This window comes from Bubalus bubalis, chromosome 14 (genome assembly GCF_019923935.1).
Source record: "Bubalus bubalis isolate 160015118507 breed Murrah chromosome 14, NDDB_SH_1, whole genome shotgun sequence".
Classification (NCBI taxonomy): Eukaryota; Metazoa; Chordata; class Mammalia; order Artiodactyla; family Bovidae; genus Bubalus; species Bubalus bubalis.
The window spans coordinates 82490303-82518100 of record NC_059170.1 but is presented as its reverse complement, the minus strand read 5'-3'; the positions used below and the strand labels follow the sequence as shown (position 1 = coordinate 82518100).

Here is a 27798-nt window from a genome sequence, read left to right as displayed (position 1 = left end):
ATAGGATAGACTGGGGACCCAAACCATTGTACTTTCAAAATGCATTATGATATATGAAGCTGGGAACTAGTAGGTAGCTGTCTTTTCGTTTCCACTCCCATTCCATTGACAGGCAGTGCCTGTAAGAGGAGAAAAATATCCCAACCGCAGGGAAATTTTCAGGCAAGTCTCAAGATAATATTATTTTTAAAGTGATGTCAATGCAATGAAACAAAAGAAAAAAGATCTGTGTGGATGCTTAACGATCTCACACTTTTGCCTTCCAGGAGACGGAGCTGTTAGATCTCAGCCTTGTCAAAGACGCCAGATGTGGGAAACATGCCAAGGCGCCCAAGGTAGGAAGTGGAGCATGCTATACACACCAGATGCTGCCTTGATTATTTAGCTGTGTCATGATATCAATTAATTGCCCCAATTAAAAGTTTCTTTGTTGTAGAATGATATAAAATGCAATAAAACAGCCAGTCCTTCCAGAAGCCAGTATGTCCAAACAGTACCATTTTTGATAAAAGATGGAAACGATGAGCAAATATACAATCAGTGGACATAGGACTTGCTTTATGCCCTTGGATCTTTTTTTTTTTTTGAAAAAAAATAATAATAATGCAAAAGTTACTGGGTAATTCTAAATACTCAAAATGTGCTTTAAAGTGTTTGAAAAATTCCCTGAGCCTTATAAGCATACGTGAACCTACCTTTTAGACAGATAAACAGGATCTTTTAGCTCAAATGTTTTGCAGTTGGAGTCATTTCATCCCTGAAGCCAGAGTGTCAAATCTTTTTGCAAATGTTCCCAGTGAACACTCACAGATATTGGGATCAGTTATATGGAATGTCAGCTTACTTGGATTTGAAAAACGTAGTGAAGAAACATCTAAAGCAGTGTTTGCAATTTAGTTTTGGAAGATTGTTTTAAAGTGTTGAATATAGGACTTCCCCGGTGGTCCAGTGGTTGAGACGCCATGCTTCCGCTGAGGAGGGTGCAGGCTTGATCCCTGGTCAGGGAACTAAGATTCCACATGTCATGTGGTATGGCCCCAAAAATGTTGAATAAAACATTACACATACTTTAAAAATTTAGGTTATCTGGTAGGGTATAGTAGCAGGATGTATTAACTTGTTATCAAACTGGGAAACTACGCTTTAGTGTATTTACATTTTAATACTTTAAGGACTTCTTCTGTAGCACAGAGAGAATGTTGGCAAATAGGGAAGTGCAGGTGCCCTTCAGGGACTCGCCTCCTTCCATAATTGATATAAAACCAGCGATTTTCTATTTGAGTATCTACCTGCAAGTTTTGCTTTATTCCTTAAAAGTCAAAACATATACTTCGACATCAAAAATTATCTGTTGCTGTGGAGATGCGGCGAGGAAAGTCACGTAGAGTGATAGTCTTCAGATACCTAACAGTGTGGTAGTTGCTGGCAAATTTTGTCATAGAGCAAACAGCCAAATACAATACAGATTTTATTGCTGAAGAGGTTAAAATGACCTACAGGAAAATGTGGTAAATGAAAAGAAAGAAAAATCAAAATTATTTTCAGAAAGGTTTCTGTGTTTCACCTGAAAATGGTCCATTATTTGCATCAATCACTTAGAAATATGCCTGCAATGCAGAAGACCTGGGTTCGATCCCTGGGTTGGGAAGATCCTCTGGAGAAGGGAAAGGCTACCACCCACTGCAGTATTCTGGCCTGGAGAATTCCATGTGCTGTATAGTCCATGGGGTCACAAAGAGTCGGACAAAACTGAGCAACTTTCACTTACTCGCTCACTCACTTAGAAATACAATGGCATTTCAATAGTTTGGTCTTTCATTTTTGTATCAAGCTTATTGTCTTTAATGCTTTGTTCCTGACTCAGAATTGTTCAGTTTTCAGGGTGGACATTTTATTCTTCTCCCAAGATTTTAGACGGGTTTCACATAAGCCTATTAGTTCCAAGAATTATATTGATAACAATTACAAATGTTGTCTTTTAATGCAAATTCATTGACCTAATTTAAAGTTTCATGGTAATTATTGGCTAAAGGAGTTGCCTGCCCTCCATCGGACCCTTTTTGTTTCTAGGCTTTGGTATCCTTCCCCTGCTTCATTCTGTACTCCAAAGCCAAACTTGCCTGTTACTCCAGGTATCTCTTGACTTTATACTTTTGTATTCCAGTCCCCTATGATGAAAAGAACATTTTCATAGAACCGTTCAACTTCAGCTTCTTCAGCACAGTGGTTGGATTACTCTGATATTGAATGGTTTGCCTTGGAAACAAACTGAGATCATTCTGTCATTTTTGAGATTGTACCCAAGTACTGCATTTCAGACTCTTTGTTGACTATGAAGGCTACTCCATTTCTTCTAAAGGATTCTTGCGCACAGTAGTAGATATAATGGTCACCTGAATTAAATTACCCATTCCAGTCCATTTTAGTTTGCTGATTCCTAAAATGTCAGTGTTACTCTTGTCCTCTCTTGTTTGACCACTTCCAATTTCCCTTGATTCATGGACCTAACCTTCCAGGTTCCTATGCAATATTGCTCTTTATAGCCTTGGACTTTCCCTTCACCACCAGCACATCCACAACTGGGCATTGTTTCTTAGACACTAGATAATAATAATAAAAATGAATACTTCATATCATTGTTGTAAGGGTTAAATCAAATAATTCATTAGCAAACTACTAGCAGCAGAGTTCTCAAATTTAAGTGCTTATAGAATTCCTGGGGAGTTTTAAAAAATGCTGACCCTTGTTTTCTACTCCTAGAAATGCTACAAGAATCTAGTTACTATGTGTAGTGTGGACATTGGGTTTTGAAAAGTAAATTTGTCACAAAATTTGAACACCGCTGCCTGAAGTTATCACTACTATATAATAAGCGCTCATTAAATAGTAACCATTATCATCACTATTATCATCATTATTTTTTATTTATCATTATTTAAATCTCAAATGTACAGAAATCAGTTTCATTTCACTCAAACTAGAAAAGCTTATGTTGTAAAAACAGTTTGGAGCAGAGGCTTGGCTAAAAGGGACTTGGTGGATAGACAGGCAAGAAAGAAGTAGGTTATTAATACCAGATTTAAGATCTTTAAATTGCAAAAGAAAATCTTATCTTGAACTGAATAAATAAAAAGTTAATTTATTAAAAATGATTGGAATGTGTTGAACAATTCAATGAAATTTCTGAGTTTGCATTGAGTCTCAGCCAGCTGCTCAAGAACTGTTACCGAGGAATATGTGTCTTTTTCTTTCACTGAACTGGCTTCTAAGGTGCTGGAAGGAATTCCTCTTTCATCCTCAGGGTCCTCATGGTGGCCATCTCTGCACACCACCCTTGGCAGCACCCGGCTTCCCACACTACAGCAATTCTGTGTAGCAGGCACCAAAAGAGAGGTTAGCTTCCTACAGAGTAGTCCAAAAAAACTGAAGTATAACCGCCTCATAGAAGGAGGCGTCTGGTCCGGAGGAGGAAAGCTCAGTAGGAGGGGACCATTGTGTTGGCGAGACTAGATGCAGCAGGATGACGATTAGTGAGAAAAGTTGGGAAGCTTAGGACAAGAAGGTGATGCAATATGGAGACAAACTGAGAGGAAGGCTTTCTGTGGGGACTAAGATCAGAGGAAGGCAGAACATGTGTGGAGCAGAGAGTGTTTATCAAAATACGTAAGCACCCCACAGATATTTATCCATGTAGTCCTATTATTTTTGTTTTTTCACAGCATCTCATTATAGAAAAATTCACAATCTAGTTGAAGATGACTATTTCCTATGCCTGCTGTGATTTGAAATAACATTTATAGGAAATGAAAAAGCTTCTATGTGTTAATGAATTTTAAATGTCTACTCCCGACACAATGCATTCAATTCCAGATCTGCTTTGCTGTATACAGCTTTTGTTCAGGTTAGCAGGTCTGCAGTTTCTCATTGGAGAGAAATTAGGAAATGTTTATTCAAATAGAAAAGCTAAACTAAAAGTACCTTATTTTTTGAGATATAAAACGTGTTTATGTTTCCCTTTTTGTACTCTCCCTCCGCTCCCTTTCGCCTCCCCTCCTGTCCCCTGTACCCCCAGGTTTATGAAGCACATGTAAGAGAAAGAGTCTATGTTACATGCATCTTATCATTGCCATATACACACACTCACTGGATCTTCATTTCAAAAGGAGCTTTGATTTTTAAAGGAGTGTGTATCACTATGGTTTCTGATCTATTAGTTGTATAGCATTAATTAAATAAAATAGGCTTGACTAGAATGAAAAAGATCAGAGTCTTGTGCAGAGCAAATTTTGTGATACTTTTTTTGTATGTGTGAGTTTATGCTCTGGAACAGAACAAAAAGTATATTTTTTGTATGGGCTACCCCAAATCCTCATTGCACGCATGCTCGGTAGTGTTCGACTTTTGCGACCCCGTGGATTATAGCCGGCCAGGCTCCTCTGTCCCTGGGATTTCCCAGGCAAGAATACTGAAGTGGGATGCCATTTCCTTCTCCAGGGATCTTCGCAACCCAGGGATTGAACCTGCATCTCCTGGGGGATTCTTTACTTGTCCCAGAAAGTTTTCAGAAATGCTGCTAAAAAAGGTAATTCCTTTACCTCTTAGGAAGTATCTCATCCTTAGGAGTGTTGAAAAGTAGATGGGCCTAGGGAAGTGGAGCTGTGGTCTCCGATGCCTGCCCTGCCATTAACGAGCTCAGGTTGTTCCATGCCTCTGCTTTCTCATCGATGAAAGCAGTGTCAGGGGAGCACGTGATTTTATGCATGTAAGTTTTGTTAGCTGCTTATTCCAATGTTTAAGGGCAGTTAATCAAGCCAAGGCACTCCATCTTACAGTTTATAAAACTGAGGTAAAACTTCCTACCCTGGTCATAGCAAATCATGAACTTAAAATGAAGAAAGACATGTCAAATTTTGCACATGTCTTCTTGGAAGCAGTTCTAAGATTGCCCTGGACTCCAGAAGGAGCAACACCACAGTTACACGCTCCCGGGTTTATTCAGGTCTCATGATACATATGCAGCAGTATCACTGACAAGGATTTCCATGGTTGTACTTTCAAACTGTGCTTTATGCAAAGTAAACTGTTTCTCTTGCTCAATGGATAATTACCCAGGAGATGCAAGAGACGTGGGTTTGATCCCTGGTTGGGAAAGATCCCCTGGAGAAGGAAATGGCAACCCACTCATTTTCTTGCCTGAAAATTCCATGGACAGAGGAGCCTGGTGGACTACAGTCCATGGGGTTGCAAAGAGTCGGAGACGACTGAGCACAGCACAGCAGAACCTTGTATGTATCCAGGTTGCAGTTAAATTCTAAGTGGAACAGCGGGTGCCGGCACAGCGGCGCAGCAGCAGTGTGCAGTGGTACCGGAGCACAGCTCAGGCACACGGCAGCACGGTCACAGGACAATGGCACAGAACAGGGGAACAGTAGTGGGGTGCAGTGGTATAGTAACACAGAACAGCAGTGAAGTGGTCCAGCACAGAGCAGCAGTATAGGTGCCCCATGCTTTTCCAAAGTTCACTGTACACCACTTCATTTTATGAAAGACCTACATTAGCACCTGCTTTGGCTCAGTGAAAGAAATCTGAAGAGGATTTTCACTTTTACAAAAAAGAATAAAAGCAAAAAGTGGGAAAATGACACTCAGCACTTGTTTGCAGCAGAGGAGCCCTTACAGAGGCAGTATACTGTGAGCTTTGAGGGGGCACCACCAAGCTCCTTCCCCGGGAACTGTCCTCAGCAACTCAGCAAGCTTTGCCTTGCCTCTGTGAGCACCGGTGCTTTATCTTGACTTATTTTGTGCCTGGCTTAGCAAGATGTGTCTGAAGGCAACTGCTTCTCTACTTTATGCCATTTCAGCTTATCGAAACTTTCACAGGAATGGTCTACTTTTGGATAATGAGGGAATCCTGTGTATATATCACCACAATCACATAAGGCAGGTTAGGGTAAAACTAAATACAAAAAGCTGATCGGGTTTTGTTTTTCTAATCCTTATAGCAGAATGATGCCTTTTCAATTTCATTGTTGCTTTGACACATGACCATTGACTTTCTGCTTCTGCCAGGCACTGTTCTGGGCACTAGGAAAAAAACAATTCTGTTCTCATATAACATACTTTTTAGGAGCAGGAAACAGGTGGTGGTGGTAAACTGGCTTTCCAGGAAAAAAGCAAAAGAAAGAAAGACAGGGAGGGAGAGAGAGAAGGAGGGAGGGAGGGAGGAGTAGGAAGGAAAGAAGGGAGGAAGTGGGGAGGAGATCCCTGATCTGCTGTGTTTCTTCATTTCCTTTGGGTGAATATTCCAAACCTGGGGAGTTTCAAACCAGATCCTGCCATCACCTAGAGCTCGAAAGCAATGTGCACACAGCCTAGAGCCCTGTAAGCAGGCTCCCTCCAGCACCCCTCGGGGTCGGGAGACAGATGGCAGATAAGTCCCACTGAAGTGAATCAAGCAAGGATAAGGGGCCACAGATCGTGAGTGGCAGAGAGGATTGCTGGTTTTCTGAGCCCTAGCAGAGTAGGCTCTCTTGCTGAGATCAGGTGAGCAGAGACATGAATTAAGGGAAGGGGAAGGATTCCAGGCAGAGGGTGCAATAAGAGCAAAGACCCTGAAATAGGAAAGCTTGGCATGTTTGAGGAACCAACTCTGTGTGCAGTGTGGCTACAGCGAAGTACAGCAAAGAAAAGCAGAAGTCAGATAGGTGGCTGTAGGTGACTGGGGGCCACATATTTTGGGCTTCATAGGCCGTGCTAATGATTTGGCTTTTCCTCTGAGAGACATGAGCAAGGATCTGAATGTTCTGAGCAAAGGAGTGACAAAGATCTGACCTAGCTTTAAAAAAGCATCACTGGCCACAGCCTTGAGAACAGACCACAGAGGACAAAGGAAGAAGGATACCAACCAAATGGCTGTTGCCAGTGCGCGGGCAGTGTTGGTGATGATTTTTGACTGGAAGGTGTAGAGAAAACCAGAGTCCAATGTGTTTTAAAGACAAAAGGTTTTGCCAGTGCCTTGGGTGTGAGGGATGGGGTAAAGAAGGGATTCAAGAACAACTTTTAGCGTTTTGACTTTGGAAAGTGCGGGAATTGGGTTTTCATGCAGATGGGAAGGAAGAAGCTCATTTAAACAGAAAAATTTATTTTGGTTTTTGGATATTTAAAGCTTGAGATGCTTATCAGGCTTCTACCTGGTATCGTATTTGAATCTACAAATCTGGAAGTGGGGTAATGTTGGCCATGGAGTTAATAACTTTGATTCTTCAAAACTCAAAGAGACTTTAAGGGAGGCCTTTAAGGATTATAGGTATAAAAGAAACTTCTGATATCTAAACCATGCTATCTCCAGCATTTAGGCTTCAAGGGGATGAGGAGGAACAGTGAGAGAGACTGAAACTGGTTTATTCCCCAAGGAATGGAAAGCAGGAACCATAAAGGTACTTAGATACCAGTGTCCATGGTGACGTTACTTACAAAAGGTGGAAAAACCCAAATGTCCATCAGAAGATGAATGGATATACAAAATGCCCTAGATACACACAAGGGAATAGTATTCAGCCTTAAAAAGGAATGCAATTTTAACTGCTACAGTAAGGATAACCCTAGGAAAAGGTATGCTAAGTGCAATAAGCCAGACACAAAATGACAAACATCATGCGATCCCTCTTAGAATAGGTACCTAGAATGGTCGGATTCAGAGAGTCCAGAAGTAGCATTGGCAGTTTCCAGGGGTTGGATTGAGGGAGCTTGGGGAGTTCCTGTTTAATGAGGACAGAGTTTCAGTTTGAGAAGATGAAAGATTCTGCCGATGAATGGTGGTGATAGTGTATACCAATGTAAATTTGTTTAATGTCACTAAACTGCAACACTTGACAATCACTAAAATAATAAATTTTATGGTATGTGTATTTTGCTACAATAATAAAAATAGAGACTGAGAAGGAAGGAGAATGAGAGGAAGGTATACCTTGGAAGCCTAAGAGTGTTTAAAACGAGGAAGGAGTCATCGTTTGAATAAAGTGGTAGTTTCCTGCTACTCTTTTTCTTTTTAGTTTTGCATTCTTGTAACTTTATTGAAGATAAAATTTTATATACACTTTTAATATTTTCCCTATATGATCAGCATTCCTTGCTAATATTCAAAATAGGCTATTTATTTAAGGGTTGTCAAATCTTAAATAGCTCATCATAGAATCTGGATGCCAATATATAAAATCTCATAATGAGCTGTTATTTGGTTGTTATACAACAGTGGTTTTAATGAATCATCCTTGAGGCCTGGAATTGTGCTTTCTTTATTGTCTCCCTTTGCTGATTACAAGCTATTTCCCTGATTTTTGAAGATTCCACCATTATGTGAAACCACAGTCATAATTTGATGTAGATATTTGAGGTTTACTAAAGAATAAGAAAACCCTTTATACAAGATAAAGGTCTCTCTCTTTCCACTCAATTGCTGAGGAGATTTACCTTTGGCCCATAATCTTGGTTCCAACAGTTTTGCAATTTACCCGACATGGTGCCACAGCTGATTTGGGGTAAGAGGGGTACAGGATTTTCTTCTGTCATTTTATTTACATAAATGTTTATTTACATCTTTACCAAATGGAGAAAAAAGGGGTTAAAAATTCACAGAATTATCAATGTGTGCTTTATCGTTTTGACAGCTAATCACATTTATCTCCAGATGTAAATTATATGGCATAGCTCCTTTTTCATGTTCATTAAATTCCATAGATGTCAGTGGTTTCCTTGGAAACAAAAACCTTTATGTAACTAGTTGGAGATTTAGTAGCAGAAATATCAGGATGCTAAGAAGGGTAAGGAATGGTTCCTTTGGTAGATCTTTGTGTTTAAAACTCTTTGGTCTCTTCCACCTGCCCCTCAACCTCATGGACATTCTATAATGAATAAGTGAAGGCTTTTAAAGCTACCATTAAATTATAGAATATCTTCTCTAATGGTTACAAGTTTTTAACTTCTTCATAACCAGTCACAGATAGGATAAGTCTCTTCTGGGATGTTGGTATAAATCACTAAATTTGCGAAGGGGTTGGTGTGTCTCTTATCAACAATTAAATCTGAATATTTGAGTGATGCCTCCATTACTCGGTGTACATACATGTGTGTCCATCTGTAAAACATGGTGAACTAAATATGTGTATGGCTGAGGAAAGATTCTGTTTTTAAAAAATAATAGCAAGCCTCTGTCTTAGTATCTACTGCCAAAGAGTTCAAAAGGCCCCTGAAGAGTTCTTGAGGGGCCAGGGAGAGGTCACAGTTTTGGCAGAGGTTAATAGTGGGTGAAAGACTTGACAGCTAGGAGCATTCTCCTTCTGGCCAGGGTGGACCTCCTGTTGAAAGCAGGGTGACAGGATTAGTACCACGCGTTAACTCAACTTCAGGTCTTTTTAGAAGGTTCTGACCCACTCCATCATTGCTCCTGTCTTGTGTAACTTCAACCTAAATGCAGTCTGCTTTGCATGCAATGGTACAGAGTTGCATTTTGGAAACATTTCTCAATTTTAATTCTTTGAAATGCCATAATACGCCACCTTGTGGATATAGCTGATAATACTTTAATTCTACACAGGGAATTTCTCTCTAAACTAGGGTTTTCAAACTTTGTTTCTAATATAGAGATATGAGAAACACTGGGGAAGTTTTAAAAATCTCAATGTCCAGGCCTCACCCAGATAAATTAAATCAGAATATCTTATGTGGGGCTCAAGCACTGATAGTTTCTTTAAAGCTCCCCACAATGGCACCCCACTCCAGTACTCCTGCCTGGAAAATCCCATGGACAGAGGAGCCTGGTAGGCTGCAGTCCATGGGGTCGCAAAGAGTCGGACACGACTGAGCGACTTCACTTTCACTTTTCACTTCCATGCATTGGAGAAGGAAATGGCAACCCACTCCAATGTTCTTGCCTGGAGAATCCCAGGGACGGGGGAGACTGGTGGGCTGCCGTCCATTGGGTTGCAGAGAGTCGGACACGACTGAAGCGACGCAGCAGCAGCAGCAGCAGCAGAGATTCCCATGTTTAAATTTCCTTGGTTAAAGTCTGCACTGCTTTCATTAAAATAAAAAAAAAAAAAGAAAAAAATCGGCTTAAATAGATGTTTCTCTTTTTAAAATAAGGACTTTACACAGTAAGGTACTGAGAACTTTCCTATAATATTCCCTCATCAAAAGTCTAGTTTTCAGTCTAGTCTTCCCTCAACTTTCCCAGCTGTACTTAATATAACAAGAAGTATTCTTCTTGTAGGAGTGTTTTCCAGCTGCCTAACAAAGTTCCAAAGATGGGGCGAATTAAACAATGGAAACTTGTATTCTCATTGTTCTGGATGTTTGAAGCCTGAGATCAGGTGTTGGCAGGCATGGTTTCTTCTGAAGCCTCTGTTGTCGGCTTGTAGATGGCTGGCTGTTCCCTCTGTCTTCACACGGGCCTCTCCCTGTACTTAACTGTGTCCTGATCCGTTTCTTGTAAGGAGTCAGTGTATTGGACTAGGGCCCACCCTAATGGCCTCATTTTATCATGATTTCCTTGAAGTATTCAGGACTTTAATGAAGTGAAGTCACTCAGTTGTGTCCGACTCTTTGCGACCCCATGGACTGTACAGGCTCCTTAATCCATGGAATTTTCCAGGCAAGGATACTGGAGTAGGTTGCCATTTCCTTCTCCAGGGGATCTTCCCGACCCAGGGATCGAACCCAGGTCTCCTGCACTGCAGGCACACTCCCTACTCTCTGCATTCTGGTTAACAGATATCTGTGGTGCGGGCGGTTAGGAATACAGGGGAAGGGTGGGAGACACAGTTCAGCCCATAACAATATTTCCTCACTACATGCAAAGGATTATTTCACAATAGATCTCATATAAATAATTAGATTCTTTATAATCAATTTGATTGTTAAAGTGGATAGAAATGTGTAGTTGGAATTATTTCAGAAATACACATTATTTATTGCTTTTGCAGAGGATCCATATTGCAGCTTATATTATTTTTGTATCATCATTACATTTGTGCCCATTCTTCTGTACCCCAGGCCCCCAACATGTGTCTTTGCACATCTAAGTGCCCACTATAGTATAGTCATTACTTGTACAAGCTTTGGGTCAAATGGTCAAGCCAAATCCAGTTACTAGCTATATATAACCCAGGAAGTGGTTCCACATCTCTGAGATTTAATTGCCCCATACGAATTATGAAAATAATCTCTATGTTTATCTTATTTGATTGATGTAAAGACTCAGTGGTTAAATGCATCTGAAGCACTTGACACAACTCCCATGTCCACGTGTACGTTAAATACATTTTAGCCTTCACCCTTAGTGACTTTTAGTAAGTAAAATGTATAACTGATGCTCATGCCATGTATTGTAGCAGGCAAAAGCAAGTTAGTTACCTGTTTACAGTAAAATTCAGGTACTGCTATGGCTTACTCCACATGAGAGATTTATACCTTTGGAGAAAGCAATGGCATCCTACTCCAGTACTCTTGCCTGGGAAATCCCATGGACGGAAGAGCCTGGTGGGCTGCAGTCCACGGGGTCGCTAAGAGTCGGATACGACTGAGCAACTTCACTTTCACTTTTCACTTTCATGCATTGGGGAAGGAAATGGCAACCCACTCCAGTGTTCTTGCCTGGAGAATCCCAGGGACGAGGGAGCCTGGTGGGCTGCCGTCTATGGGGTCGCACAGAGTCGGACACGACTGAAGAGACTTAGCAGCAGCAGCTCTACTTAAACCTATCTGTAAGCGTCTAGTTTTATATATTAACTGTGGAAAAATGAACTTGAAGCATACTTATCCTTGCAGCCAAACACCTGTCTGTAGTGGACCATCACAGCAACTCGTTGTGCTAAGACTTAAAATTCTTATTTAGAAAACTGCCTAGATTTGTAAAGAGTTAAATAGATTTTCTCAACAATCAAAATAATATTCAGTTCAGTTCAGTCGCTCAGTGGTGTCCAACTCTTTGCAACCCCATGGAGTGCAGAACACCAGGCCTCCCTGTCCATCACCAACTCCCGGAGCTTACTCAGACTCACGTCCATTGAGTCGATAATGCCATCCAACCATCTCATTCTCTGCCATCCCCATTCTCCTCCCACCTTCAGTCTTTCCCAGCATCAGGGTCTTTTCAAATGAGTCAGCTCTTCGCATTAGGTGGCCCAAGTATTAGAGTTTCAGCTTCAAAACCAGTCCTTCCAATGAATATTCAGGGCTGATTTCCTTTAGGATTGACTGGTTGGATATCCTTGCAGTCCAAGGGACTCTCAAGAGTCTCCAACACCACAGTTCAATAGCATCAATTCTTTGGCACTCAGCTTTCTTTATGGTCCAACTCTCACATCCATACATGACTACTGGAAAAACCTTGAGTATACGGACCTTTGTGGGCAAAGTAATGTCTCTATTTTTTGATATGCTGTCTAGGTTGGTCATAAGTTTCCTTCCAAGGAGTAAGCGTCTTTTAATTTCATGGCTGCTGTCATGATATTAGAGAAATTTACTTTCAGTTAAGAACAGTTAAGAACATGTTGGTATCTTTTTCTGCACTTTGAAACCACTGAAGTAAAATTGGAAGCACTGTTTGGAAAGGGAAGACCAAAGTTATTTAAAGAGACTCAGATTCAAATCCCAGTGCGTCATCTTAACTGAGAGATCCTGAGAAGGTGTCTTAGCTTCTCTGTGAGAATAATACCAGTTAGATTTAAGGTTGTCTGGTGAGTTAAATTATCATTGGTAACAAGATACACATCCTAATGTTGAATACACTCTAGGAGTTCACTCCTTGTGACTTAACTGCCTGTCTGCCTTGGGTTCAATGTTGGTTTATTCTTCTTAATTCTCAGTGAATCTGATGGGTAATTTCTTGTTGGAGATTAGCTTCTAATGTACTTTTCATGTAATTTAACATGTGCACAAACAGGGTGAAAAAGTGGAATGTAGTTTGACCCATGATGTAAGAGAAGACAAAGTTGGGGAAGTGAAAGTAATGTTTATGACTACCACGGAGTCATTGTGAGAATTAAATGATGCATATACCTGAAATGACTTTGCCAGCCACAGTCACGAGCAGCTTGGTATAATGGAAGGAATTTGAAACTGTATACAAGATAGATAAACAAGGTCTTATTGTATAGCACATAAAATTATATTGACTATCCTATGATAAACCGTAATGGAAAATTGCTATATTTAAAATTGATGACCAACAAGGAATTCTCTGTGTATAGGATAGGGAACTTTGCTCAATATTATATAGAAACCTAGTAGGTAAATAATTTGAAAAAGAATATGTATATGTATAACTGAATTACTTGGCTGTACAACTGAAACTAACACAACATTGTTAACCAACTATGCTGCAGTATAAAATAAAAATGTTTAGGAAAGTCATCCTAAAGTTTAAAAAAAGAATGTATATAAATGTATAACTGATCACTTTCCTGCACAGCAGAAATTAACACAATATTGTAAATCTACTATATTTCAATGAAAATAAATACAAATAAAAAAGAATATATAGTAGAAATTCATTTTTATTACCCTTCATTGGAAAATGACTGAAAATTCCTTAATTCCTTTTATCTACCACAATAGCACGAAATCCCAGATGGCAGGTTTTTTTAATTTATTATTTTAACGGGAGGATAATTATTTTACAGTGCTGTGATGGATTTCACCATATATCAACATGAAGCGGCCGTAGGTATACATGTGTCCTCCCCTTCCTGAGAATGAGATAGCTGACACAAAGGTATTTTCAGGGATGAAAAAATGCTTTTGCTGTAGTTTTCTCTTGTTCCTGAATATGAACATAATTAACATTCTTGCTATCTAAAATATAAAATTTCAGGTACCCTAAGAAATAGCCTTGATTTTGTGTAAAAAGTGACATTTAAAAGACAAAATAGCATAGTGAACTATTTGCTACTTAACAGATCCTTGTTAAAGGCAGAAATGAGCTTTCCAGAGGCTACTGAAATTAACATCCATAGAGATTTATAGAAGGTAGAGCAGCCTAACTATTAAGCAAAATATTTGTTGTTTACCTGTGAAACAGCACCATTGGTCCTAAGAGGTCAGGAAATTCACCTTTTATTTTCACACCAGCACATCTTCTCAGTGCTCATGTTTCAGCATCCAGTTGTTTCCTGATACTGTAAGTTGCATCCAAGCTTTACAGACTTTAGGAAGACCAGTAGAGCTGGAAGAACTTGTTGATTACTGTTGGCCGTGAATGGATAGATGTAACTTTGTGAAGATGATGTATTTTATTTTTCTTAGACAGAAAATTAAAAAAAAAAAAAAATAGGACCGTATTTCTCCACATGAGTTCTGGAATACTAGCAGTTGTTATGAGTAAAAAATGTCAGATAAGCTTCATAAATGTTGGGTTTCTCTATTATTACAGGACTTCTCAGAGCCTTTGATGTATTGGACATGGATTGGGGCCATTATCCTTTTTAGTTTTGTTTTGACAACAGGCTTCTTCGTCAAGTATATCTCACAGGTGTAGTGTTCTTGCTGAATTACCTTTGGTGAATATTTTAATAGTTGGTTTTTATGAAGTTAATCACACTCCATATTGGGGCTGAAACACTAGTTTAAGAGTGGTGCTTATTCCTATTCAGTAATGTAGATACCTAATTAGAGACGTTTAAAGATCAAGTTTTTGAGTGATCTAAACCAGATAAGTCTCTCTATAGGTAAATATCCCTTGATGATATGCAGCTGAATTTTATCTTGTACTATATCATGTGTTATTTTTGATTTTAAACTTTATTAGCATTATCCTCCTCATTTTATGAAAAAATGTAGACCTTGGCTTATGATAAAAGGTCATCAGCGGGGCTTCCCTTGTCTCAATGGTAAAGAATCCAGCTGCCATTGCAGGAGACAAAGAGTCCAAGCCCTGATCTGGGAAGATCCCACGTGCCCCACTGAGCCTGTGTGCCACAATTACCAGGAGTTGCAAACACTGCGCCCGTGCACCACAACTCCTGGAGCCCGCGCTGAGAGCCCCTGCTCCGCAAGAGAGAACCCACTCAGTGAGAAGCCGGTGCTCCACAGCTAGAGTAGCCCCGGCTCGTGCAACTAGAGAGAGCCTGAGCACAGCAGCGAAAACCCAGAGCAGCCAAAAATAAGATAAAATTAAAGAAGAAAGTCATCAGCGTTACCAGTATCAAATGGACAAAAGAATCAATTTATTTCCACGGTATTTGGGATGTGGTTTGGCATTTAGACAAATGCTTGTGTACTGCTAGAAGGGTATTCCAGGTCTGCTGATAATTCTGGAGATCAGTTTCCTACAGCTTTATATCTTATCATTTGTTTAAAATTGACACCGCTTAGATTTTGGGAAGGATATGAAATCAAGATAAAGCTTGAATTGAGGTTAAAGTAAAAGTAAGTTAAGTATTACTTGGGGACCAATAATTTTTCAAATCATCTCTTCTTCTGGTTCCCTTATAGGGGGGGGTGTGTGTGTGTGTGTGTGTGTGTGTGTGAGTGAGTGAATCTGTCTGTCTATGTGTGAGATGACTATCTAGTCACATAAATTGACTTTAATGCTTTGAAGTGAGACTTTAATTCTGTTAACCTCCTGTTAAAGGGACAGCAGTGATTCAGAGCCCCAGTCAATGTTATCTTTGGGGCTACAGTCAGAAATCAATTTCTCTGTGTCTTGATTTCCTTATTCATAAAAATGAAGCTCATAATACTGTTTTTCAGGGTTGTTGTGAGGATTAAAGAACATGATGTATGTTTCACAGTTGGGACTTTGTAACTGCAGCTATCCTTACTCCAAAAGCTAAAGGTCTTTGGCATATACATTTAATAGAATTGAGGTCAGGGCTATTATTTGACAAATTAGACTCCTTGCTTGATCACCTATAGTTTCAATATGTTCCTTTAGATACTTGCATTTGCTGTCCACATTACACAGGCTTTCCCCTCTCTAGCAGTTTTCGTTTTAATCATATCTTGAAAAATATTTTTTAAAAATAATTTTCGCTCATTATTCATATTTTAAATATTTAATTTTTAAATTAAACATATCCTTCCAAGAAGTTTTCGGGCTTTAAACGTCTGGTCCAACACTGCCAAGCACAGGGCCTTCGCTTGCGGTCCAGGAGTTGAGCCTCTGCTCCCGTGCACGCGTGCTCAGTTGCTCAGTCACGTCCAACCTGTGAACTGGAGACTGTCATCCCAAGTGAAGTAGGTCAGACAGAGAAGCAGAAGCATTGTATGACATCCCTTATATGTGGAATCTAACAAGATATCGTGCAAAAAACTTTATTTCCAAAACAGACTCACATACTTAAAAGACAAACTGTTGTGGGGAAGGATGGCAGAAAGCGATCGTCAGGGAGTTTGGGATGGACAGGTGCACATTGCTGTGTTTAAGATGGATAACCAACAAGGCCTTACTGTATTGCACAGGGTACTGCTCCAGCTATGTGGAAGCCGGGATGGAGGGAATGTGGGGGAGAATGGATTCATATATACGCATGGCTGCATCCCTTTGCTATCCACCTAAAACTATAACAACATTATTAATTGCCTATACTCCAAAACAAAAAACAGTTTAATAAAAAGAAAAAAAAAAACAAGCATAAATTTTCTTTTTACAAATATTAACTAAAAATTAAAATTCACCATTTTTAGTAGAAATTGTCATTTTCTATCTGTGCATGAACTACATTTGCTTTCATTATTAGAATATCTTCATGTGAATTTAATAAAGTTTCCCGGGTTAGGACAGATATACTGATTTGAGAAATTAATTAATTATTGACAATTAGTTTTCAGTGCAGTTCAGTTCAGTCACTTGGTGGTGTTTGACTCTTTGTGACCGCATGAACTGCAGCGCACCAGGCTTCCTTGTCCATCACCAAATCCCAGAAATATTCAAATTCATGTCCATCAGGTCAGTGACACCATCTAACCATCTCATCCTCTGACATCCCCTTCTCCTCCCACCTTCAATCTTTCCCAAAATCAGGGTCTTTTCAAATGAGTCATTTCTTTGCATCAGGTGGCCAAAGGATTGGAGTTTCAGCTTCAGCATCAGTCCTTCCAGTGAATATTCAGGACTGATTTCCTTTAGGATAGACTGGTTGGATCTTCCTGCAGTCCGAGGGACTCTCAAGAGTCTTCTCCAACACCACAGATTAAAAGCATAAAAAATTCTTCAGCGCTCGGCTTTCTTTGTAGTCCAACTATCACATCCATACATGACTACTGGAAAAACTATAGCTTTGACGAGACAGAGCTTGTTGGCAAAGTGATGTGTCTACTTTTTAATATGCTGAGTAGGTTGGTCATAGCTTTTCTTCCAAGGAGCAAGCACCCTTTAATTTCATGGCTGCAGGCACCATCTGCACTGATTTTGGAGCCCCCAAAAATAAAGTCTCTCACTGTTTCCATTGTCTCCCCATCTATTTGCCATGAAGTGATGGGCCCAGGTGCCATGATCTTAGTTTTCTGAAGGTTTAGTTTTAAGCTAACTTTTTCAATCTCCTCTTTCACTTTCATCAAGAGGCTATTTAGTTCTTCTTTCCTTTCTGCCATAAAGGTAGTGTCATCTACAAATATGAGATTATTAATATTTCTCCCAGAAATCTTGATTTCAGCTTGTGATTGATCCAGATCAGCATTTCACATGATGTACTCTGCATATAAGTTAAATAAGCAGGTGGCAATATATAGTATTGATGTACTCCTTTCCCGATTTGGAGCCAATCTGTTGTTCCATGTCCAGTTTTAACTCTTGCTTCCTGACCTGCATACAGATTTCTCAGGAGGCAGGTCAAGTGGTCTCCTATTCCCATATCTTGAAGAATTTTCCAGTTTGTTGTGATCCACACAGACAAAGGCTTTGGCATAGTCAATAAAGTAGAAGTAGATGATTTTCTGGACCTCTTGCTTTTTTGATGATCCAGCGGATGTTGGCAATTTGATCTCTGGTTCCTCTGCCTTTTCTAAATCCAGCTTGAACATCTGAAAGTTCACGGATGACTTACTGTTGAATCCTGGCTTGGAGAATTTTGAGCATTACTTTGCTAGGGCACCCCACTCCAGTACTCTTGCCTGGAAAATCCCATGGATGGAGGAGTCTGGTGGGCTGCAGTCCATGCTAAGGGTCAGACACAACTGAGCGGCTTCACTTTGACTTTTCACTTTCCTGCATTGGAGAAGGAAATGGCAACCCACTCCAGTGTTCTTGCCTGGAGAATCCCAGGTACAGGGGAGCCTGGTGGGCTGCCGTCTATGGGGTCGCACAGAGTCGGACACGACTGAAGTGACTTAGCAGAGATGAGTGCAATTGTGTGGTAATTTGAGCATTCTTGGGCATTGTCTTTCTTTTGGGATTGGAATGAAATATGACCTTTTCCAGTCCTGAGGCCATGGCTGAGTTTTCCAAATTTGTTGGCATATTGAGTGCAGCAGTTTCACAGCATCATCTTTTAGGATTTGAAATAGCTTAACTGGAATCCATCACCTCCACTAGCTTTGTTCATAGTGATGCTTCCTAAGACCCACTTGATTTCATATTTCAGGATGTCTTGCTCAAGGTGAGTGATCACACCATTGTGGTTATCTGGGTCATGAAGATCTTTTTTGTATAGTTCTTCTGTGTATTCTTGCCCCCTCTTCTTAATATCTTCTGCTTCTGTTAGGTCCATACCGTTTCTGTCCTCTATTGCACCCATCTTTGCATGAAATATTCCCTTGGTATCTGTAGTTTTCTTTGAGAGATCACTAGTCTTTCCCATCCCATTGTTTCCCTCTACTTCTTTGCATTAATCAGTGGGGAAGACTGTCTTATCTCTCCTTGCTATTCTTTGGAACTCTTCATTCAAGTGGGTATATCTTTCCTTTTCTCCTTTAACGTTTGCTTCTCTTCTGTTCTCAGCTATTTGTAAGGCCTCCTCAGACAACCATTTTGCATTTCTTCTTCTTGAAGATGGTCTTGATCACTGCCTCTTCTGTACAGTGTCATGAACCTCTGTCCATAGTTCTTCAGGCACTCTGTCTATCAGATCAAATTCCTTAAATCTATTTGTCACTTCCACTGTATCAACATAAGGGATTTGATTTAGATCAAACCTGGTCTACTGGTTTTCCCTAATTTCTTCAATTATTATGATTATTTTTCTTCAATTAAAATGATTATCTTTGCCATAGGCAAATCCCTGCTGTCTAAAATAGGAATTGCAAAAAGTTTATTTTTATTGAAGACTCTGAAAACACTTCCACTGTATAATCATAAGGGATTTGATTTAGGTCCTACATAAATGGTCTAGTGGTTGTCCCTATTTTCTTCAATTTAAGTCTGAATTTGGCAATAAGAAGTTCAATGCCAATAGCTGTGGAAAGAAGAGAAGAAAAAGCAAAGGAGAAAAGGAAAGATATTCCAATTTGAATACAGAGTTCCAAAGAATAGCAAGGAGAGATAAGAAAGCCTTCTCATATAAGAAACAAATCGCCAGTCCAGGTTCGATGCAGGATACAGGATGCTTGGGGCTGGTGCACTGGGATGACCCAGAGGGATGTGGGAGGGGGGTTCAGAATGGGGAACATGTGTACACCCGTAGCAGATTCATATTGATGTATGGCAAAACCAATACAATATTGTAAAGTAATTAGCCTCCAACTAAAATAAATAAATTTAAATTAAAAAAAAAGAAATAGAGGGAAACAATAGAATGGGAAAGACTAGAGATCTCTTCAAGAAAATTAGAGATACCAAGGGAACATTTCATGCAAAATGAGCATAATAAAGGACAGAAACGGTATGGACCTAACAGAAGCAGAAGATATTAAGCAGAGGTGGTAAGAATACACAGAAGAACTATACAAAAAATCTTCACTACCCAGATAATCACGATGGTATGAATACTCACCTAGAGCCAGACATCCTGGAACGCGAAGTCAAGTGGGCCTTAGAGAGCATCACTATGAACAAAGCTAGAGGAGGTGATGGAATTCCAGCTGAACTATTTCAAATCCTAAAAGATGATGCTGTGAAACTGCTGCACTCAATATGCCAACAAATTTGGAAAACTCAGCCATGGCCTCAGGACTGGAAAAGGTCATATTTCATTCCAATCCCAAAGAAAGGCAATGCCCAAGAATGTTCAAACTACCACACAATTGCACTCATCTCACACACTAGCAAAGTAATGCTCAAAATTCCCCAAGCTAGGCTTCAACAGTACGTGAACTCTGAAGATGTGAACTAAATCCAGATGTGCAAGCTGGATTTAGAAAAGGCAGAGGAACCAGAGATCAAATTGCCACATCCACTGGATCATCGAAAAAGCAAGAGAGTTCCAGAAAAAAATCTACTTCTGCTTTACTGACTATGCCAATGTCTTTGACTGTGTGGATTACCTCAAACTGTGGAAAATTCTTCAAGAGATGGGAATAACCTGACCTGCCTCTTAAGAAACCTGTATGCAGGTTAGGAAGCAACAGTTATAAATGGACATGGAACAGCAGACTGGTTCCAAATCAGGGAAGGAGTACAACAATGCTGTATATTGTCACCCTGCTTATTTAACTTATATGTAGAGAAATGTTTCTCTTACATCATGAGAAACACTAGGCTGGATCAATCACAAGCTGGAATTAAGATTATTGAGAAAAATATCAATAACCTCAGATATGCAGACACACCACCCAGATGGCAGAAAGCAAAGAAGAACTAAAGAGCTTCTTGATGAAAGTGAAAGAGGAGAATGGAAAAATTGACATAAAACTCAACATTCAGAAAACTAAGATCACGGAATCTGGTCCCATCACTTCATGGCAAATAGACGGGGAAACAGTGGAAACAGTGACAGACTTTATTTTGGGGGGCTCCAAAATCAGTGCAGATGGTGCCTGCAGCTATGAAATTAAAAGACATGTGCTCCTTGGAAGAAAAGCTATGACCAACCTAGACAACATATTACAAATAGAGATATTACTTTGCCAACAAAGGTCTGTCTCGTCAAAGCTATGGTTTTTCCAGTAGTCATTTATGGATGTGAGAGTTGGACTATAAAGAAAGCTGCGTGCCAAAGAACTGATGCTTTTGAACTGTGGTGTTGAAGAAGACTCTTGAGAGTCCCTTGGACTGCAAGGAGATCCAACCAATCTATCCTAAAGGAAATCAGTCATGAATATTCACTGGAAGAACTGATGCTGTAGCTGAAATTCCAATCCTTTGGCATCTGATTCAAAGAAATAACTCATTTGAAAGGACCTGATTTTGGGAAAGACTGAAGGCAGGAAGAGAAGGGGTTGATAGAGGATCAGATGGTTGGCTGGCATCACTGACCCGACAGACATGAATTTGAGTAAGCTCTGGTAGTTGGTGATGGACAGGGAGGCCTGGCATGCTGCAGTCCATGGGGTCACAAATAGTCATACACAACTGAGCGACGGAAGTGAACTGTACTGAAAACACACTTCTGTATTAATCTAGTTCTACCCATGTAATTTTATTTGAAGATTAAAGATTCTTTAGAAGTCATTTTCTATATATTTTTGCTTACAAATATGGATACCAGATGAAAATTAAGTAAAATTAAGATCTCATGTTAGTTTTGTCTCACACATACACCTACGAATGTGGAATAGCTGAACAATGAAAGAAAATTTCTTTCTTTACACATTTTAATAGTTAGTGATGCTTTCAAATAAATTATCAGTGCCCAATATTGAAAGAGAAAAAGTTCTTAAAACATCAAGAAAGATGATTGCATGAGACATTTCATGAATTAATGATTGATGGATATTTTGGAAAGTATGTTAAAGAATAAATTGTGTCAATAATAGCAAACTAGATTGGATATCTAATTTTATGGGTAGCTGCTCAAAATTTCATGTTTCTAGTTGATAATTCTTAGTCACATAATTTGTTTGAAGGATACTGTAGAGCATAGTGGAAATGTACAACAAGATCTCTTATTTTTTCCATGAAAAAAAAAAAGCAAATAAATTATTATTCTAGTGCATAAATTACAAGAAGTCATATAGTTTGATTCTCTGTAAAATTTTTGACTGATACTTAGCTTTGCTACATTACCCCAAATTATTGAGTTAAATTTTCAGAAATGCTCCAAGAACTGAGAAGTTTATCAAGCTTCTTTTAATTAGATTTTAAAATGTTTTGGTTTTAATTTACCAATATCCGTGCCCAATTTGAGATTATGAATTGAGAAAATATGAAGTTGCAAGAGAAAAGTAATCTGTTGTGCTGAACCAGGCCTTGTCTTTGTAAATTGAGCTAGCTTATCTGGCAACAAGATGTTAAATGATAAATAATGTATCAAAACCATGCAGTCTTGGAGGCAGGGAGGAGCAGGAAGTTCAGGGCTGTTACTTGACTTATGTTGATGGTGTCTGCCACAATGAGTAAGTTGTGCTCTGGTTAACTCAAGGGCAGAAATTCAGACTGGTGAATCAAAGTCCATCACAATATTTTCTTTAACCATAACAAAACATATTGCTTTAATAGAATTTGTTGCTATTAGTTGCATGAGGCAAAAAATTCATGCGCCATTAATTCTAGCAGTACACTGAAACACTAGAATTATGCTGCCTTGACTCTAAATAAATCCTCTTGGCTCTGAGTGAGGAGAGAAAGCCAATTATTTTAGGAGCCAGTTCTAAATTATTGCCTTAATAAAGACTCAGTCACCAACAATGACAACTTGCATAAGGAATAGTTTAAGAACAAGCTAGAGAGAGTGATGGAAGGAGATTCTGTCTTCAATTTTGGCAACACTGGAGCTATTACAAAAATGTATTAAAAAAAAAAAACAACTTAAGTTACATTAAAGCTTGAATAATTCCAAATATGTTAAAAGAAAAACCCAATCATGTGTTTATCTTCCAAAAGATCACAGTCTGTCCATCTACGCATTTGCATACATGACACAGTAAAGTCCTTTTATTTAACATGATAAGTGCAGGCACGGTGCTAAATACTTTTTCATACTTACCACTTTTATGGCTGAATAATAATCCATTGAAATGCGAAATATTTACCATCAATTCTCTATGTAATAATTACACAGTTTCCATTTTATATCTGTTATAAATAACTCTGAAACAAACCTCTATTATTTTGTGTCTTTATTGTTATTTCCTTAAATTGTAGTCCTCACAGTGGAATTACTTGTTCAGATACATCTGATCACACCTGTTATCATGGAGTTCTTCGTTTTCTCTCGGTCCACGTGCGTGTGTCTTTTTTCTCACAGTGGCAGTTCGGTTTCCTAAGGGTGCCCTGTGGGTACCCACACCCCCTGGTGTACAAGCAAGGAGGGAGCTCTGTGTTGGTCCTGGGGTCTTTCTCGTTCCTGTATATGAATGGTGCATGGTGCATGCATTCATTCCACTGCATGGTGTACTGTAGTTTACTCAACTGGTCTTCTGCGGATGAGCATGGAGGTTGTTTCCAATAGTTTACTGTATGAAGCTGCAATTTCAAAAACAAAACCAACAAGCACGCAAAACTTTATGTATGTCTTGCCATACATATGCAGAGGTTTAGTTTCAGGATAAATTCCTAGGATTGATTATTTTGCTAAGCTCTCCTTCATAGGATTTTTGCTTTGTTTCATTTGCTTTTATTCCCCCTGTAATGTATAAGAATATCTCACCCCCCCCTTACCCTCAACCTTAACACAAGGTATATTTTTAAGTTTTATATTTTTGTCAGTTTGATAAGATATATTATTAATACAGTTTTAACTTGCATTTTTCTTACTCTGCTTGAAATTAAGCATTCTTTCCTGTGTTTAAGAAACATATTTATTTTTTCTGTCAACTTCTGTTCATATATTTTGCATTTTTCTACCTGCTCTTTTAGCCTCCTTAGTTTTTGTTACAGTTCCTTAAGATAGTTACCTCTATCTATCATAAAGCTGCAAAAATGTTCTCCTGCTTTATCTTTTGCCTTTTGATATTGCTTATGATTTTCTGCCATGCAAGTAAGTCTTCAGTTGTTATTTTTATGTAGTCAACTTGCTAAATTTTTATTTTATTGCTTTTGGATTTTGAGTCACAGAAAGTCTTTTTCTGTATCTAAAAACATTCACCTGTAGTTTTCTCCTAGGATGGTTTCGTGTTTTTTCGTTTACATCTTAGATCATCTAGAAATCTTTTATGTTGTATTTTTTGAGGTATGGATCCAATTTTGTCTTCTTCCAACTTGATATCCTTTTGTTAAAACACTATTTTTTTAATTTTAAATTAAGTAATTTATTTTAATTGGAGGCTAATTACTTTACAATATTGTGGTGGTTTTTGCATGCTTCGACATGAATCAGCCACAGATGCACATGGGTCCCCATCCCGAATCCCCCTCCCATCTCCCTCCCCACCCCGTCCCTCTGGGTTGTCCCAGTGCACCAGCTTTGAGTGCCCTGTTTCTTGCATCGAACTTGCACTGGTGATCTATTTCACATATGGTAATATACATGTTTCAGTGCTATTCTCAGAACCCTCTTACAATGTTGGTGGGAATGCAAACTGGTACGGCCACTATGGAGAAAAGTGTGGAGATTCCTTAAAAAACTGGAAATAGAACTGCCATACAACACTATTTTTTTAAGTCCATCTTTTGCGTTAACCTGGTGTCAAGGTGTTTCAATACCATTTAAGAATCCTGTTGTATCTTTTTTCAACTTGTTGTGCACTGGTGCCAACACCATTTATTATAAAGTCCACATTTTACACAATTTATTTAGCGGTCTAACTTTTGTCCTAGTGAGTTGAGGTTCTCCTCTTTTCATATATTAATATAATCTTTTGACATGTGCCTGAGCTTATTTCTGGACTACATTCTATTCACTGTTCAGTTGGACTGTTAATATATACTGGAGTACTTTAAATTTGGATTCTAGAAGGGAAAAGTGAAATATTAGTCCAAAATGACAAAAAAAAAGGAAGTTATAATTTTTTTTTATCAACCCATAGGTCTGCTGAATTTTGCTCTCAATACTATTCTCTTCTTTACTTGAAACTTCTCATAGAAAAATTATCTTGCCCTAAGGCAATTCTTGTTTGTTTTATGTATTTTATGTAGTTATGACATGACTTTGCTAATTTAAAAATGTTTAATTTTTTAATTTTATTTTTTTAAATCCCTAGAAATCAAAAACAAAATCATTATCAGATAAGCAATTGATATTAACATCTTGTAAATTTAACCATGAGATGCAAGAAATAAAAACAAGAGAACATGTGTGGTTTTCTGCCTTACAATTTTGACTTTTAGAAAACTATGCCATCCTCGAGTTGTCCGTTCTATAATTTTTGAGCATGTTTTATGTAAAAATAACTCCTGTGCATTATTCATGTTGGCAAGCCCTTTAAATAGCCATAAAACACGTGGGAGCAGATTAATGTTGCATCTGCCCTGTGCTTTTTAAGTCTGTCAATTTTATGGAATACAAATCTTACATAAAGTCTTTTTTATATGCCCTTTTGCTTGTGGTGGCCCAGGGAAGTACTGGAGCTGCATTATGTAGGTGAAAATGTCACATTTTCTGATTGGATTTTCATCTAAGGAAGGTGAGAGCTGTCAGTTTCCCTTTCTAACAGTTAAAATGATGTTCTAGGGTGACTAAGTTTTCTTTTCAAAGAATAATAGGAGTAGACAGGTCTGTGACCTGTCTATTTGAGTCAGAATTTTTCTTAACAGTGATCACCAGGAACATAACCATTCTTACCATTTATAACCTTTGAGATGTGAGCATTCAAATGATATTAGTTATTTGAATAACAGGAGAATTGGTCTAGCTTAATGTATTTAAATTGTTTTTATTTTTGGAAAAAAAGCAATGCATGCATCTAACTAAAAAAATAAATTCTAACAATGTTAAAGGTTATAATTAAAAAGTATACATTCTACCCTTATTTCTTCTGCTCCCTTCCCAGAAGCAACAGTTCATACTTATTTCCTTCCCACCCCCACCTCCACCCCACCCCTGCTCCGCCACACCCCACTGCCCAGGAAATCTATGCATCTACCAGCCCAATTAAAAACATTAAACTCTATATAAATGATGGCCTACTATCAAATGTTATTTAACTCCAACAGTATGTCTCAGAAATTATGCCATATATCTACTTCATTCGGAACTCTATTTTATTTTATAGATGCACCGGCATTTATTTTTTGAGTTACTTCTTAATAAGTATTTTATTATTTCTAAGTTTCTTCTGCTCCAAATAATGCTTCAATATGGATTTATTAAATATATTTTGGGATATAATATGTGTACATTTGAATTTCCTACAACTGAAATTCTTGTATCCACATGTGTTTTAAATTATAAAACATATTACCAATTTGCTTTTGAAATTGGATCAATTTATACTTCCATCAATAACATATTCAAATTACCTATTTATTTACATTGTTAATAGTGTCTTACTAACCTTTTTTTATTTTTGTAAATATGATAGATCAAACACTGATAGCTCTTTATTATTTAAATTTATGTTTCTCCCATGATAAGTGAAGAACTTTTTCTTCTATGCAGTATATTTGTATGTCTTCTTATAACCTTTGCCCAACTCGATGGACATAAGTTTGAGTAAGCTCCTGGAGTTGGTGATGGACAGGGAAGCCTGGTGTGCTGTAGTCCATGGGGTCGCAAATAGTTGGACTTGACTGAGTGACTGAACTGAACTGAACCTTTGCCCGTTTTCCAGTGGATTATTTACTTTTTTTTTAATTGCTTTATATTTTGATATGTTAAGAGCTGTCTGTCCTGTGTTATTTCCAACTTTTTAATTTGATTTTGTGGAATTTTTGCTTTCCAGATTTTTTTGGTCATCAGATTTGTTCGTCATTTTCTTTGTGAGCTTCCAATTTGGAGTGCTACTTGTAAGAGTCATCCATTCTAAAATAATAAAGATAATTTTGTGATTTCTTCTGATTTTTTTATGTTTTAATTCTTTATGATTGTACCTTTAAGCCCTCTGGACCTTATTTTATGACAGTGACACAGGGACCGTCGTTAGTCAGGATAGGCTAAGGGAGTCGCTGAAAACAAGCAACTGCTCAGTGTCAGTGGAATAGCGCATCACAAACTTCTCACTTCCTCTGTGTGCTGGAGGTCTGAAACCTTCCAAACTACCCTCAGCAATATAGGCTACTTCTATTTTGAGCTCTGCCATCTCAACAGAAGGCCTTTGCTTTTGCTGGGTAAGGAGATGAGAAGCAGCTGTGGAATCAACAGAGACTTTTCAATGGGTCAGCCCAGAAGTGACCCATAGTCCCTCTACTCACATTTCATTGGCTGGATCTAGTCACGTGGTCCAGCTCAACTGCATGGGGACTGGGCAGTATAGTTTCCAATATGCCCAGAGAAGAAAGGAAGACCAAATACAGTAAGTCCAGTATGTACAAACCTTCAAGTTGCTGACTTTCAAAGATCTGACCTTGTGTTGGCATGTCCAATCACGTAAGTTAGTTCATGCGTCTCACGCAAAACATCACGTGCGTGCATGCTGTACAAGTGGTTGTGCTTTCGTCTACTTTGCAGTACTGTATACAACACAGTAGTGCAGTATCTTTATTTCAAGCCCAGGATGTCCAGAAGCAAGCATAAAAGCAGCTTTGATGTAACCGGTACTGCTAAGCAATACATGTACCTATGGCTGATTCACGTTGAGGTTTGACATAAAACAGAAAAATTCTGTAAAACAATTATCCTTCAATAAAAATAATATAAAAAAGTGAAAATAATTGAGAGATTGAAGTGAGGC

The 27798-nt window shown here is 38.6% G+C and overlaps 1 protein-coding gene across 6 annotated transcripts in view; it reads left to right on the top strand.

Moving 5' to 3' along the window:
* Positions 1-27798, top strand: part of PLCB1 (phospholipase C beta 1) — an 849858-nt gene that overhangs the window by 275839 nt on the left and 546221 nt on the right. For all 6 annotated transcript variants that reach the window (XM_025264704.3, XM_025264705.3, XM_044928314.2 and 3 more), the window contains exon 3: positions 267-335. In XM_025264704.3, coding sequence (XP_025120489.1) covers positions 267-335 — 69 coding nt within the window. The remainder of the gene's footprint in view (positions 1-266; positions 336-27798) is intronic.